The sequence below is a fragment of the Hirundo rustica genome, chromosome 22, assembly GCF_015227805.2.
Source record: "Hirundo rustica isolate bHirRus1 chromosome 22, bHirRus1.pri.v3, whole genome shotgun sequence".
Lineage (NCBI taxonomy): Eukaryota > Metazoa > Chordata > Aves > Passeriformes > Hirundinidae > Hirundo > Hirundo rustica.
The window spans coordinates 269,179-284,502 of record NC_053471.1 but is presented as its reverse complement, the minus strand read 5'-3'; the positions used below and the strand labels follow the sequence as shown (position 1 = coordinate 284,502).

Here is a 15,324-nt window from a genome sequence, read left to right as displayed (position 1 = left end):
CTTTTTTTTTCGTTTTCAATATTCTTTTAGTATTGCCTTACCCTTTTTTCCTGCATCACAGTGTTGTTACAGGCTATAACATTGCCTCTTATTTCTGAAAAGCTACATCCCTAAAAATACTGCTTTTTTTCCCATAGAATTGCAGATTTAGGCCCATATAGATGCTCTTTTATTTCTACAGATACAGAAATACTTGTATATATATTTTAAATATAAATATATAAATATCGCTATATCATGTGTTTATATCTATGACCTTTTCCCAGGGACTATTTAAAATATAAAATAAGCCCACACACCTAAAAACTATAATTTAATTATATATTATCACTGTAATTTTGGCTCATATATATCTTTGATTTTATATATATATATATTACCTTTGTTTTCCTCCACTGGTTTCCTACTATAATGTATCCTAAAAACAGGAGAAAAAAGTGCAATTTAAAAAAATAAGAGAAGAAAAAGAACAACAAAAACCAACAAAAAACCCACCAAAAAAGAAAACCCAACCCATCTCTCTTTTTACAGTCCATGATGGAAGTTTGTGCCTGAATGTTTTATTTGTTCCACAGAGATGTAGATTTTCCTTGGGAGATCTGGGAAGGATTATGTTTTAATGAAAACGCAGAAAAAATACACCCACCTACCCCCCCCCCCCAAGGAAAAAAAAAAAACAACAAAACAAATAATGAAAAAGAAACAAAAATAAGAAAAACAAAAAACACAACAAGACCAAACCGCAGTAAGTGAAGCTGCAAATGCAACTGAATAGTCCAGATCAGACAATTCATTGCAGAATAAAAGGATAAATGGAACTGCAATGGCCGGCTTTGCTGTAGATCCAGGAGGAGGGATCAGCTCTATCCCACCATCTCGCGCTACAAACACCACCATTTTTCGCTCTCTCTCTCTCTCTCTTTTTTTTTTTTTTTTTCTTTTTTTTTTTTTTTTTAATACGCTTTGTTTGGGCGTTTTGTTTCCAGCCGAGGCAGCTGTACCACCCCCCGGGACGGGGCTGCCAGAGCTGCTCGAGGGCTTCACTTCTACAGAGATCTCGTATTTTTTCCCCAGCCTTATGCAATCCTCTCCCTTTTATTACATGGGTTGGTTTTTTGTCTGTTTTTTGGGTTTTTTTTCCTCTCGCCTCTGCGGGTATAAAGGTTTCTCTGCTCTCTCCAGCTAGGCTGCTCATTCCAGAAGTTTCCACGGGGGCGGGGAGCCCCCACTGCGGCGCCTTTGCCGCAGCGCCGGGCAGGAGGAGGAGGAGGACGCGGAGGATGCGCCACCTCTCCCTGGCTGGGAGCCTCATTCCAAGCCGCTCCCCCTTGCTCCGTTCCCCCAGCCTTGAAAACAGAGCGCTGGGAGGTGTTTGCGACTTGGAGGGGTTTGGGGTTTTTTGGTGGGTTGTGGGTTTTTTTGGTTTTTTTTTTTTTTCCTTTTTTTTTTTTTTTTTTTTTTTTTTTTTTCCCCTAAATAAATGGAAAGCAGAGCTGTCGCTGATGGAGATGGATGAGGCAGGGCTGGCAGCGCTGCAACCCTGCTCCGGCGTGGCCATGGCACCGATGGCATAAGTGACCTTTCCCAGGCGGTGGGGAGGGGGGATTCCCCCCCGCCCCAGCATGCTCCTGCTCGGAATTAATTTTAAATAGCAGGAGTATTATTTTTTATTTTCCTTCCCCCCTCTCATTTCTCCTTCATTTTTTTTTTCCCCTGAAGCTTCCTCATGATTTTTTTTTTTTTTTTTTTTTCCTGTGTGTGTTTTGAATTGCGTTTTAAAATTGCCAAGCTGGAGACAAGGCTTGATTAGACCTGGAACAATAGCTCACTTTTATTAATAACGGGAAGGATTTACAATCGTACAGCACCTTCCTTGGAAAGCTTTCCAAACCGTTTGCAAACACTCAAAAATTTCAGATTGTGCAGCCCTTGGCTGTGAGGTGGGTAAGTATTTAATGGTGCCACCACCCAAAATCACCTTGGTGGCAAACCTCAATTTCTGAGTGCTTAAAAAGGTGACAAATTTGGTTTGGTGTTTTTTTGGCGGGGGGTGGTGGGTGCGTGGTGGGGTGGGCTGTGGGTCTGGCTAAAAGCTGTAACCTGAATCTGTAGATGCAGAGTATTTGCTGCGTCCTGGGAGCTGGGCTGTTCTCCCTCCAACCACGCAGCTTTCCAGAGCCGAGCTGTGGATTTGCTGCTTGTCAGTAAACATCTGCTTATGGATCTTATTTATTTATTTATTTTTAATCCATTCCCTTTTTGCAGTCCCTAAGTGACCTCCTGCAGCGCTGCCTCCACTGCGGTTCCACCACAGCTTTGCACTGGAGCACTAATGTGTGTCCCTGTGAGCTCGAGTGACCTTGCTGGGGGGACTGGGCCCACCGAGCGATTCAGGTGCTCTGCTCTGATCCCGAATCCCTGCACCCTGTTCCTTTCCAGCACATCCCCTCATGCAGGGGGATGCTGCAGTTAAGGGTTAAAGCTGGTTTATGCCTTTTTTTTCTCTCTGTTGTTTTTTTCTCTTTTTTATTTTTTTTCCTCTTTTTCTTTCTTTGTTTGGGGGTTTTTGTTTATTTCCAAGGGAAGCAATGTATTATTTATGTAACCCCTCTCCAGGGCAGATCCCTACAGACACCTGGATCCAGGAGTCACCCAGGCAGTGTGATCTGGCCTTGCCAGAAGCTTGAGGGACAAGGCTCCAGCCATGTCTGTGTGTGTCACACGCGGGCCGCACAAACCTGCAGTGTTCCTGTGGTTACTTCTGTCTGCAGAGTCTGAGTGGGTCCCAGGGCCTCCCCTTCCCACTGCTTGCTGGTTCACAAAGCCTGATGCTTCTGGAAAAAGCTCTGCCTTGTGGCCTTTAAAATAAATAAATAAAGCGGCACTGCTGTGGATTAGTCATCCTTATTTTTGAAGGAAGCTGTTTGCCAGTGCTGTCCATATCACGCATGTGCATGTGAGATGGGAACTCCAGAAGGCTGGTAACACACTCTGCTTGCTGCTCCTTGGAGCTCAGCCACCCAGGCTTTGTTGAGCTGTTCCTGGCAGGTGGAAAAACTGATAGTCCAGCTTTCCAGACCTTTCCCTCCTTTTTTTTTTCAGTGCTGGAATCTGCATTGGCAAGTGTGCAAATGTGGAGACTGTAACGGCAGCAAGTGAGGATGGATGAGCTGTTTTCTGGGGTCACATCCAACTCCAGAGAAGAAACCTTGGTGATTTATAATTTTTGTCTTGACTCTGCTAGGGTTTACTCTGAGCTCCACTGCATCTTGTGAGAAGACTGAGTTTGACCCTTTTGGCTACTAAAAATGGTTGTGTTTTTAAGCCTTGGTGCTTTTTCCCTTCCCTGTGGTCATGCAGAAGAGCAAGCGGAGCAATTCAACAGTACAGCAAAGGGCAGCTCCCTCCCCCTTTCCCTTTCAAAAAATCCAGAGTTGTGTGTCTTGAACTGCTGCATAGGCAGAAAACATACAAAGCCCTTGTCAGCATTGTGCTGATGTGTGGCACATTAAAAAAATACACACAAAAGGGGTGGGGAGAGCGGGTGCCTCCAGGGAGCAAAACTGTGGGGCCCCTTTCCCTCCAAGCCTACAGACCTACGTGGGATAATCTATTCCTCCTAATTTTGCTCAGGCAGAGGCAGTGGAGTTCAGAGGGAGCGTTGAACATCTTAAGTGGTGTTGATGAAGATCAGGATCCCCTTGAATTAATTTTATTTTCTCTGTGAACTTGCTTCTATGAGATACAGCTGGTTTATTACTCCATTCTTCAAAGACCTGCTCACTCGCTGGGAAGAAGGGAAACGCCGCTTCCTTACTGGGTGTAATTTCTTTTGTTGTGTTGCAAAGGTAATAAAAAGCACCTGGTTCTGGTCTCTGCCAGGTCACACATGACTTGGAGGCACAGCTTCCCGCAGTCCTTAGTGCACAGGGAGTGCTGAGGGTCGTTAGCCACTCTTAATGAGGATATCTATGCATCGAGATTCCATGGATGCCAATGGCTGACCCAGCCCTGGAGAAGCCCCTTACAAGAAATTATTTCACTGACTGGTTGCTGCAGGGATTTCTAGCACAGCTAAGCCTTTATCCTTCTTTTTGGCCAAAATTAAGCACAGGGTGGGGGTGAGGTGGCCAGGCCCGATTTCGTACCCTGCTCCCTGTGGTAGGTGTGTGAACAGTGGCTGTAGCTCCTGTGCCTAAAGCCTTGTTTGGAGTAAGCCAGTGTGGACAGGGATTTGGATTTTATTCCCTCATTAGTGCTGTGTTGGTTTTGAGATTCACCTTGTACTCTTCATAGGCCTTTGCTGGCAGGGAGGTTTGGAGGGGCAAGAAGTTGCCTGTTGGGATGATTCCACATTTTTCAGGCTGTACACCCTGTGGGCCTCTAAATTACTTTCCTTTGGCAGTTTAGGATAAACGACTGAGAATTGCCTTGTGAGCGCTGAACTTTTACCACCCTGAAGAGTTACTCGAGCTACATCCATGTTATTTCCAAGCTAAACAAAACCTGAATTTCCAGTGCCAAAAAAGCAAGACAAAGCTCCACTTCTCTGTACAGGAGAAAACCATGGTGTTTCAAGCTTTGCTGTTAGGCCAAGGAGTTAAAAAGCTGCACTGTGAGATCTGCAGAGGTGAAAATAAAAGCCAAAGGCAGGCGAGAAACTTCTCCCATGCCATTTTGGAGGAGAGGCTTTAGAGCACAGCAGGTGTTGATGCACAAATATTTCTCTTTATGCTTTCTCTGGAGTGAAGGAGCGGTAACTCCACAGATATGGGGTCACTCCTCTTAAACACCCTCATGTTGCTGTGGTATCAAAACGGTGTTTGATGAAACCAAGCTCAGATGGTGGTGGCTCGGTGTTTATTTTGTGCTGGATGTGCTGCTCAGTCCAATGTGGAATGTGGGAAGAGCAGCCTGTAGCTTGCAGGTTTGGACTGTGCGGGTTTGTGCTAAAGCCTTGTCCTGTAACATTTCCAGTGTAATTTCTGAGATTTTTCTTCCCCTGGGCATTGCACACAGGTAAAAATCACATCTGGATGTAGAGTTAATGCATCAATTAGGTGTTAAAAATGGCAAAATACAGGATTTGGTGACTTAACCAGTCCTAGGGGATTTATATCGTTTGCAGTTGTCCTGTTTGGGTATTAAATCACATGGAACTGTATTTTTTATGTTTGTTTTCTTTGGTTTTCCCTTAAAATGTAATCTTTTGCAGCCTGGAATGCCATGGTCCTGTGTTTGGGGAGAACCCTTGTGAGATGAGCAGACAGCTCTCTGGCATGTGGTTGTACAGGAGTTTGGGGGCAAGGGGAAGCAGGGCAGAAGCTGGCACTGTGATATTCCCATTTTTTCCCCAACAACAGGCTAAAAGAAATGTGTTATTTCTAATATATCTACCACACCATAAGCAAGAGTAAACTCTTTTGCAGTCTTATATTGCATTGTGGGTTTTGGTTGTGTGGCTCAACAATCACACTGGGTTGTTTGTAAAAGGAATTTTAAAAACAGAAATATGCTTTAATAGAGCCATAAAAATGGGTTCAATGTCACCTGAAGTCCAGGGGCACCTGGCTGTGGGTGCTAAGACACTGGCTAAAATGCAGGCATTTTGTGGCAGCTCCCATCCCTAGCACTGTGGATAAGAATACCACAGGGAAGAGAGTCAGAAAATAAATAACTAAATACTGCATTTCAAAAACGTGAAGGGAGTTCTCTGCACAGAGTCATTTCATCAGAAAGATTTGGAGCACTAACCCTCAAAAAGAACCGAAATCAAGAGCTTTTTAAATATAAATCCTGTTCTTCTTGTTGGTTAAGGCTCCAGAACCTGGCTCTGTGCTCCAAGCGTTTTCAGCCCCTTAAGCTGATAGCTTCTGTCTTGGCAACAAATGGGCCTAACTATCAAACAGTACCAATTCTTTCTTGGAGAAAATGAGCAGAAAGCAGAATGGGTAAGCTAGAAAATGAGGCCAAAAATTCAGGCTGGCTTAAAAAGGAGATAAAAGCCTAGCTGGGAATTTGATAATAATCTGTCATAGTGTTCTTTTAATAAATACAATCAATGAGCAAGGAAGGCACGTAAATACATTTTACCTCTACAAGATGGTGGCTGGAGCTGGCTGGGTCAAGCAAAGGAACACCCTGAGTGTTTCTTGGGGTTTTTTTCTGGGAAACCTCCTGCCTTTTTACAAAAAGCAAAGAAACTGGCTGTGCACTGGTGGTGGGGATAATCCTGGTGTTCCTGCTCAGCTCCCCGTGAATCCTGGTTGATGGACCCAGGGAGAGGTGTAATGTCTCCCTTTCCCAGCACGACACAGAGATGTTGCTGAGCCAGACCTGAAGGTATGGTAGGAAGTTACGGTCTGAGCAAACAGAGTGCCCTGTTGCTGTCCTTGTTCAGTGTCTAATCTTTGCTTTTTGAAATGTTCAGCGAGCGGTCTCAGCGATGCGTGGCAGCTCTGCCGCTCAGGAAGGTACCGTGTTCAAAATGGATAAACCTGCCTTTTGAAGCATTGTGTCTGCCCACTTCTATTTATTGGTTTTTCCTCCCCAAAGAGAGGCTGCTGTGTGGATCCCAAGCATGTTTTCCATTTCTCCTGCCCTTATTTTTTTTTTTTTCCCTTCAAACTGGAGAGCTGCTAACTTTATTAGCTCCTTATATGGCAGCCCCATTTTCTCACGCCTTTAATGGCTCTCTTTTGATCTGTCCTGTTCTTGCCTTGCTTTTCCTGACATGAACGTGGTGTTCAAGCTGAGATGGGTTTATAACCTGCTCCCTAACTAATAAATGGCCTGGCACTTTAATCCTCTCCAAGCACCGATAAGAAACATCCAAATGTTTTAACTGTGCGGTTGGCTGAGATGTCCAGAGATAGCTGGGCTCTCAGCTACACCCGCCCAGGAGTAATTTAAATTGTTCCTTGCAGTGTGTATCCCAAAGGCTGAGGGCCATTGGATCATGGAGAACAGCTCAGGTCCCCTTGTTCTCAGCTGTTTGGCCCCTGGGAAGGGCAGCACACAGGGCAGTGCATCCGTGTCTCACCCCTGGGTGCTCATCACGCTGTTGCTCATGGCAGGACACTGGGCTGGCACAAATGTGTGTCTGTTCTGTGGACAGGATGGTGTTGGTCCTTCATCACAGCCCCTCTGGCCTGCTGAGGGGAGAGTTATACCTGCTCTGGTCTCCAGCCTGGGTCTGTGTTCTTTAAAATCTTCAGCTGAGCTGCGCGGATCTGGTTACAGCAGCATCGCTGGTGCGGTCACAACTAGGAGTAGTTTCACTGCAAAGCATTTGAAGAGTATCACGATGGTCCAGAGCTTTGTTTTGCGTCACTAGCCGAGCTTTGTGCTCCTCTTCCAGCTGCCTGTTATGTAAATGGAACCTTCCTGGCAGTTGTTGCAACCCTCTCCTGTCAACAGAGTCTATGTCTTTGTTTGCGACAGCTCCCAGCGCCTGCATGTCCTGTGAGATGGCTGGGTGACAGCAGTGGCTCCCTGGGAGATTCCCTGGAAGGACCTGGAAGCTAGTGTGGTTTCCTCATGTTCCTTGGAGATGCCATCCCAGCAGGGAGGAAGAACAGTTGGAATTGCAGTTACAGCAAGTGCACTCCATCAGAGAGGGAGAATTTGTCATGGAAAAGTTGTTGATTTTTGGTGGTTTTGGTTTGGGTTTTTCCCCTCTGAAATGAAGAGCCCATTAAAGGTAGAGACACGTACAAACTGCTCCTTGGGCTTCCCACCAGGTAACATGGAAAGCTGAGCCTAGTTCCATACTGGAAGCACTGGTGAAATGTCTTGGCAGCACATTTTCTTGTGCACACGTGGCTCCATCACACGTTTTAAATAATAGATGGTTTGCGTGCAAGGAGTTGTTGAGGTTTTTAATTAATCAGTAGATCCCAGTTTGGCAGAGCGCATCATGACTGGGGAAACAGACATGGGGCTGGCAAAGGATGGGCTTGCAGCTGCTGGAGTTGGGGATAAGGCTCAGAGCCACCACAGATTGAGTCCACCTACGTCAGAGATCTGATTAAATCAGGAGATTTGCATGTTTATTAAGCTACTACAGCTTGGTGACTTTGACCAGTAGTGAGGTGGACTTGTTACCGAAAGGTTATGGTGTGTGTCTGGCTGGACTGGGTGGCAAGAAGCAGCTCTGACAAATAAATCATGGGTTTGATCAATATCAAAATGTCATCAGGAGACTTTGGCCATGGAAAATACTGAAATATGAGTTTGCTTTTTGGTGAAAGCAGTGAAGGCTTTAAACACCAACACTTGTGGCTGTGGGTGTGTGTTTTATCCTGACCTCAAGCTGCTCGGAGTCTCACAGGGGGAAGTGGTTGGGCATTTTCATTTTGGGACATAGAAATGGATGTTTTATCAGTGCAGTGGCATGTTTTGGTGGAAAAGAAGATCTTGTGGGTTAAAAAATGCCTAGTTCTATGTTGCAGAGCTGGGGTGTGATATGTCAGGCAACTAGAGATAGGTGATATTGGCAACAGGCAATTTCTGCACCCCATGTTAATTAACGAGCTCTGCCAACCCGCATGGGGGAGCGGGGGGTGAATCCTTCCTGCAGCGGGAGTTTCTCGTGTGTGGTTTTCATGCCAACGTGGTCTCTGTTCTGTTGGAGGAAGTGCCTCAGGACAACACGACCACCCTGCTTTGGTGGAGGAAGTGTGTCTCAGGGTGACACATCGTCCCTCTTTCGGCAGAGGGGAGCATTTGGAGCAGCCAAGGGGGTTTGGTGATCCTCCTGCAGCCCTGCTTGCAGTTCCTGTTGCTCTGATCTTTGCAGCCATTACAGACACCAGAGCGCAGGACCCTCGCTGCCATCACCTCAAATAATTTTTTACTTGTGTGCCCAGTGGCCACACGTATGGCCACCCACCCACTGGCTGGGTGTATGCTTACCTGGGGATGAAGGTAGTTTGTGCCCTGGGATTTTGGAATCCTTATGGGATTTGGGGGAGCTGTAGGTTTGGGAGTCAGCAGGGGCTCCTGGCTGGATGAAGCCCCTTTGAGCTGTGCCAGCAGGACCTTGTCCTTGCAGTGCAACCCGACACAGCTCCCCATTACAACTCCCCCAGCCCAGCATTGTGAGTCTCCCAGCCCCGCTTCTCACATCCCCATCACGACTCTCAGAGCCCCTGGACATTTCTCACAGCCCCTCAATACACTTCTTGCAGGGCCTGTTACATCTCTCACAGCCCTGATATGTCACAGCCCACCATCACAACTCATTACAATTTTCAAAGCCCCTGTAGTGGTACTCACAGGCCCCCAATAAGACTCTCAGAGCCCCCACTGCCTCACAATCCTATTTCTCTCATCCCCCTGTTTCTCACGCCCCCATCCCAGTTCTCACAGCCCCCCAGTACTTTTCTCACAACCCTGATTCTCTCATCTCCCCGTTTCTCACAGCCCCTACCCCAATTCTTTCATCCCCCCGTTTCTCACAGCCCCCATCCCAATTCTCTCATCCCCCCGATTCTCTCATCCCCCCGTTTCTCACACCCCCCACCCCGATTCTCTCATCCCCCCGTTTCTCACAGTCCCCACCCCGATTCTCTCATCCCCCCGATTCTCTCATCCCCCCGTTTCTCACACCCCCCACCCCGATTCTCTCATCCCCCCGATTCTCACAGTCCCCACCCCGATTCTCTCATCCCCCCGATTCTCTCATCCTCCCGATTCTCACAGTCCCCACCCCGATTCTCTCATCCCCCCGTTTCTCACACCCCCCACCCCGATTCTCTCATCCCCCCGATTCTCACAGCCCCCACCCCGATTCTCTCATCCCCCCGATTCTCTCATCCCCCCGATTCTCACACCCCCACTGCCCCCGCCCGCCCCGCGCACGCGCAGTCCCGCCCGCCGCCTCCCGCGCGGGGCGGTGCGCGCTCTCGCTCCGCCCCCCCCGGCGGCCCCGCGGCGCGCGCCCCAGGGGCGCAGTGCGCCTGCGCGGGGGCCCCCGTGTGGCGCTGCGCGAGGCGCGGGCAAGGGAAGGGAAAAGGGAAGGGGAGGGGGGCAGAGCGAGCGCGGCCGGGCCGGCGGAGCAGCGGGACCGCGGGGGGGGGGGAAAGAGGAGGAGGCGGCGGCGGGGGCGCCGCGCTGCCGCTGCCGGAGGAGGAGCAGGAGGAGGCAGCGGGAGCGAGCGAGCGGGCGGCGCGGCGGGGGGAGCCGGCGAGGGAGCGCAGCCGCGGCGGAGAGCGAGCCCGGCGCCCGGCAGCCGGCCCGGCGGGCAGGGGGCCCCCCCGGCGGGGATGGTGTGGTCCGGCGGCCGGTGGCGCTGAGGGCGGCCGGGCCCCGCGGCGGAAGGGGCGGAGGGCGAGGCGGAGGCGGCGGCGGGCGGCGAGCGGCGGCCGGCGGCGCGGCGCGGGGGCAGGCGGCGGCCGGGAGCCGGGGCACGGGCGGCGGGCTCGCCCCGCGCCGCCCAGCATGGTCCGAGAAACCAGGCACCTCTGGGTGGGCAACCTGCCGGAGAACGTGCGCGAGGAGAAGATCATCGAGCACTTCAAGCGGTGAGTGGGGAGCGGCGAGGGGGGCCCATCCTGCCCGACCCGCGGTGTGGGGAAAAACGAGGGGAGAAACGTGGGAAAGGGGGGGAGGAGTGCGCGGGGACGACGGTTCCCGTGGAGAGGAGGAGGAAAACAGCGCTGTAAATAACCCGCGCCATGGCGGGATCGGCGGCCGGAGCGGGGAAATACAAAAATGGCTAAAAATGGACCCGAAACGACGGAGGAGCAGCGAGTGGGGCTCGGCGGTCGGCACGGAGCGGATCTCATCCCGAGGATGTCGGGAGGCAGCGCAAAGCTTGGCCCACTTTTTTTCCAATTTTTTTTTTTTTTTTTTTTTTTAAATTATTCAACGTTTGGACTTTTTCTGTTTATTTTCGCCCGTTTCACTGCATTTCCCTCCCACCTGGAGCCCTGGAGGATGCTGCGTGTCCCTCCGAAGTGCAGCGAGCTGTGGGAACCGAAGCGCCTGCAGCTGCGAAAACGTGACTCTGGGGGGGAAAAAAAATCACACACAAACCCACGGAGAAAACACGCAGTCCTGCACGCGGGAAGTGCTCTGGATTCCTTATATCGTGCTGGGTTGTTTTTCCCCCCCCCATTTTTTTTTTACTTTTTTTTTTTTTCTTTTTTTCTTTTCTTTTTTTTTTTTTTTTTTTTCCCCAATAGGTTAATCCTGCTCATAAGGAAGTAGTAGCTGTTTGCATGGTTGGGTTTTTTTTCCTCCTCCCTCCGTCTTTCCATTCGAGGAGGAGGAAGAGGCTTCTCCCCCGCCGCCTCAGCAACACCTTTTTCTTGTGGAAATGCTCTCAAGTTGATGCACCCTGCGCTGGAAGCTGTTTTTTAAGAAGAAAAAGAGAGTACCGAGCCCTGCTCAGCTCATGGCCCCTCCAGGCCCTTTGCTTTAATCCCACCAGCAGCAGAAACAAATGGATTTTGAGGCTTCCTTTAATCTTCCTGTGTTGGAAAAATGACGGAGCGTCCTTAATAATGAGTCACCATGGGAAAAATAGATGCGGTGACACCGAGGGGGGAAAAAGGAAGGTCCCAGCGCCTCTTCCCTGTTTTCTAGTCGTCTGTTGTGGAAGGACTGGAGGTCTTGCATCCCCCTCCATCCTCCTGGCCTCAGCTGCTGCAGCAGCCATACCCCATCTCTGCATCCTCATCGCTCTGAAACTGCTCTGTTTAAATCAAGCTTCACCTTTATTATCCCCCTGAGCCCAGAATTTGCCACTTGGTCAATGCGTGGGATGGTGGATGTGTATGCAGGGTGGTTTGTCGTGTCCCTCTAGTCCAGGTTACGTGACCCACTGCTGTACAAAGCCCGGTTTTGGGGGGAGAAAGCTCGCTCTGGGGTTAGTTGGTTAATTCCATCTGTAACTAGCTGAGGGAATGGGCGCTCCACAGTGGAAATCTGACATTCCTCAGGTTTATTTTGTCCAGTCCTCCTCCTTTTATAAGATATATTAAAGCAGAGAAAAAGTTGCTATGGTACTGTTGCTTGGAGATGGATGGGAAAAATGGCAGGCGCTGAATTAATTACCTTTTTTTTGGTTGTTTTTACCTTGGCAAGTTGTGATCGCAGGTTTGGGAAGGTCCTTCATAGCCAGGCATTTCTCCCTGTTTTTCCAAAGTGATTTTTGCCCGGGATTTGTGTGTTTGGATGAGGCTGATCTCACGCCAGTAAACACAGTTAAAACACGCTTCAGCCCTTTAGCTGCAGGTATTAAAGCAGTGGGAAGGAATGACACGCCGCCTCCGAATCCTAGTGGGGTGTAGCCACTGGAATATTTGTGGCTGGAAAAGGGGTGAGGGGGTGGCTGTGGAGCCGGGTCCGAGGCTCCGTGTGTAGGTGCTGTAGGTGGACAATGGAAGTAAGGCTTCCTTTGTATGCCCGTGCTCGCCTGGGGGAAGGGACACGCGCCGCACTAGGCTTACACGGCGTGATGGGTTTATCCAGAGGGAGGGAAAGCGGCTGCCCGGCCGTGGAGGTAGGAAGGAAGGCTCCCTCCTTTCCAAGGAGGGAGCTGTAGTTGGGAGGGAAAGTCTTTTCGGATGGAGCGGGGCTTGGCAGAGCCCAGTTCCCACCCATCCCCCAGCGTGGGAATAGGGCGAAGCGGGTGTGGGGAGCTGAGCCATGGGAGCCGTGGCAGCGGGGCAGGGTTTGGGGGAAAAACCGCCTAAAACCTCAACTGGGCTGCGACCGGGAATCGCCTCAGCCCCGGAGCCTCTGTGCAGCTCACCGGAGTGTTTGTTTTTCCACTGTGCTTGGGAAATGCTGTCCTTCCCAGATGGAAGCCCGTCCGCAAGGCTGTTGTGCAGTCCCTGCTGGGGGCGAAACAACCATCTTGTTTCCAAAGAATTAAAAATTCAGGGAAAACTCCTAAAACTTACAACTCGGCAGGAATGTGGAGGGTTTGGTGCCTCTCCTCCCCCCTTCACTTAACCACCGACTGTGGGAACCTTGCTTGGATTTGCAGCCTCACAAGGAATTCCATAAAGGGATGAATTAAGAATTTTGAAGAAATACATGTTTTTATTCTTTTTCCCCAAATGCTCCTGATTGGTTTGTTTAATTTAGCGAGGTGAATGGGAATAACACTCCATGCTATGAACTTTTCTCTCAAATTAGAGAATACTGAAGCTGGTCTCAAGAAACACTGGCTTACACGAGCAGCATTATTTTTTTTCCTTAGAAGCCCTTTTAAAAAACAGTTTCCTTGATATTACAGAGGATTGCAAAGGAGAGATTTTCCATGCATTTAAATGCATCGAAATTGTCTTTCAGTTTCTTACCCAGATAGATACTCCCTTTTCAAAAATGAATGCTCTGTATTTCCTTTCAACTGAGCTATTAAGGCACCCTGAAATAGAAAAGCAGGCAGTGCCAGGATTAGAGATCTACTGTTCAGGTGGAATAAGTAGCAAATTCAAATTATGATCTGGGAGATGGGAGCTTGGGAAGGTGGTGGGAACAGTGGTTTGGGTTCACCTAATTAATACTGGAAAAAAAACTGTCGTTCACCATCACTGAAACAGATGCTCAGCAGCTTGCAGAACAAGGTGACTAAATATAGTAACAGTTGTCCCCAACACAAGTGTGGCCCTTCCGTATATTTTTTTCCCTTGTGTTTTCTTTCAGTTATCTGAAAGAACATGGCTTTGTCCCTTTACTGGTGTTTTAAAGGGCAAAGAAGAGTAAAAGCCTCTTAATGATGGACCATGTGACTGTCGTGTGCAATCTCCTGTGCTGAGGGAGAATTAAGACATTCACAGTGGCAATCAAGTGCAGGAGAAGCCTTAGATTTCAGGAAACAAATGTACTCCTTGAAAATCAATGGAATACATTGCAGATGAGGGCTATTGGAGGAGATAAATAAATTCTAAGGGTTTTTTTGGAGTGGGAAATGGGCTTTCCATGGCTTTGCCATGTTCCAGTGTCTGTCTCTCAGGAGATACTTCACATGCCTCCTGGAGAAATGGTTGGCATTTTAAACGTAACTGCAAAAACCTGCCGTGACAGCAAGTGTCTGCTTTCAGTAATTCCTAGAAAATAACTCGTCAGTTTGTGATGGCTTGGAGTGTAAATTTGGCCTGGGAGAGTGGAATCTGTACCTTCTGCTCCATATCACTTCTGTGGACTGAGGTGGTGTAGGGGAATTTTGGTAGCTCTGGTGCAGGCTGTGACCTGGTGGGAACGGTGTCGGCTACTACTGGTGTTGGAACACTTGGAGGAAAACTTCCCACGTCTGACACCAGTAGGTCTTGCAGTGCCCTTCCACAGGAACTGGCTCGAGTCAGGAGGAACAAGGTTTTTTTTTCTGCTCATGGTTTTCTAGTAAAGCTCTTAAATGTGTTCCCTGGCCTTTTTTCATGATCGCTGATTAATAAAGTCCTTGGATATCACTTGGGATGCAAACACATGGATGGTTATCCTAACTCAGCTCAGCCTATACAGATCTCTATCCAAGTGTATTTTTATTGCAGGAGAATACAGACGTGAGGCCACAGTTTCGTCTCTCAATTTGTGTCACTAGGTATTTTCACAGATGAGGTACTGCCTTTACCAGCGCAGAGCTGTGAAGGAGGGGAGGGTACAATTTATGCCTGTGTTTTACTGGAGTGATGTCTGGAATAATGGGCAGAATCAGAACTTGTTTGTGCTGGTTTTACAAACACTTCCAGTAATGTGATCCAGAGACCATAGTAGGTTGTTTGGTTGGGAGACTGGAGCAGAGGGATTAAAATAATTGCCCAGAATCAGAAGGGGAGGCAAGTTCTTTTGGTGGGTTCCAGTGAGTCAGCCTCGCATGGAGCATAGGTTGGGTGATGTTGGTGCCAGTTCAGGTGGTGATTTGCCATCAGATCTTTAGTAATTCTATTCCTAGTACTGATCCACAAGTCACCCTGAAGCAGCACAGGCACCACCTCTATGGCATCCCGGCTTGCTGCCCAAGTGTCTGCCTGCAGCTGCCTCCGGCTTCCCCCAGGCCGAGTCCCGGAGCGTCGCTCCTGAGCAGGCTGAGATCCGTGGCTCTTCTGGATTCTGCTCTTTGCCTGCACTTGAGGTGGCAGCTGGTTGACGCCACACTGGCCGAGGAAATGGCTGGGTAATTATTTCAAAGAAACTTAATGAAAAGCCACAAAGAGTGTAGATTTGGACTAAGCTTCTATTAAGTGGTTTTATACGCTGAGCTGTGGTAGAAAGATAAGTTGATGTCACTTGGTCACGAAATTCTGTCATCTGCTGAGCCTTGCTGGCATCGTTTATTCTCTGAAGTTTCTTCAAAGGTCCAGGCTGTGT

The 15,324-nt window shown here is 49.0% G+C and overlaps 1 protein-coding gene and 1 long non-coding RNA gene across 5 annotated transcripts in view; both read left to right on the top strand.

Annotated features, from left to right (window-relative positions):
• Window positions 1–1,110: 1,110 nt before the first annotated feature.
• LOC120762420 (uncharacterized) lies at window positions 1,111–2,894 on the top strand. 2 transcript variants are annotated; one of them, XR_005703899.2, is made up of 4 exons: window positions 1,111–1,402; window positions 1,790–1,944; window positions 2,266–2,394; window positions 2,617–2,894. It is a non-coding gene; the product is annotated as an uncharacterized LOC120762420 (long non-coding RNA). The 2 variants fall into 2 exon arrangements; XR_005703898.2 differs by lacking the exon at window positions 1,111–1,402 and having other exon boundaries at window positions 1,432–1,944.
• A 7,499-nt stretch (window positions 2,895–10,393) lies between these two features.
• The window catches only part of SPEN (spen family transcriptional repressor), a 66,086-nt gene continuing 61,155 nt past the window's right edge, over window positions 10,394–15,324 (top strand). For all 3 annotated transcript variants that reach the window (XM_040084823.1, XM_040084825.1, XM_040084822.1), the window contains exon 1: window positions 10,394–10,526. In XM_040084823.1, the coding sequence (XP_039940757.1) occupies window positions 10,444–10,526 (83 nt within the window). In that variant the 5' untranslated portion in view covers window positions 10,394–10,443. The remainder of the gene's footprint in view (window positions 10,527–15,324) is intronic.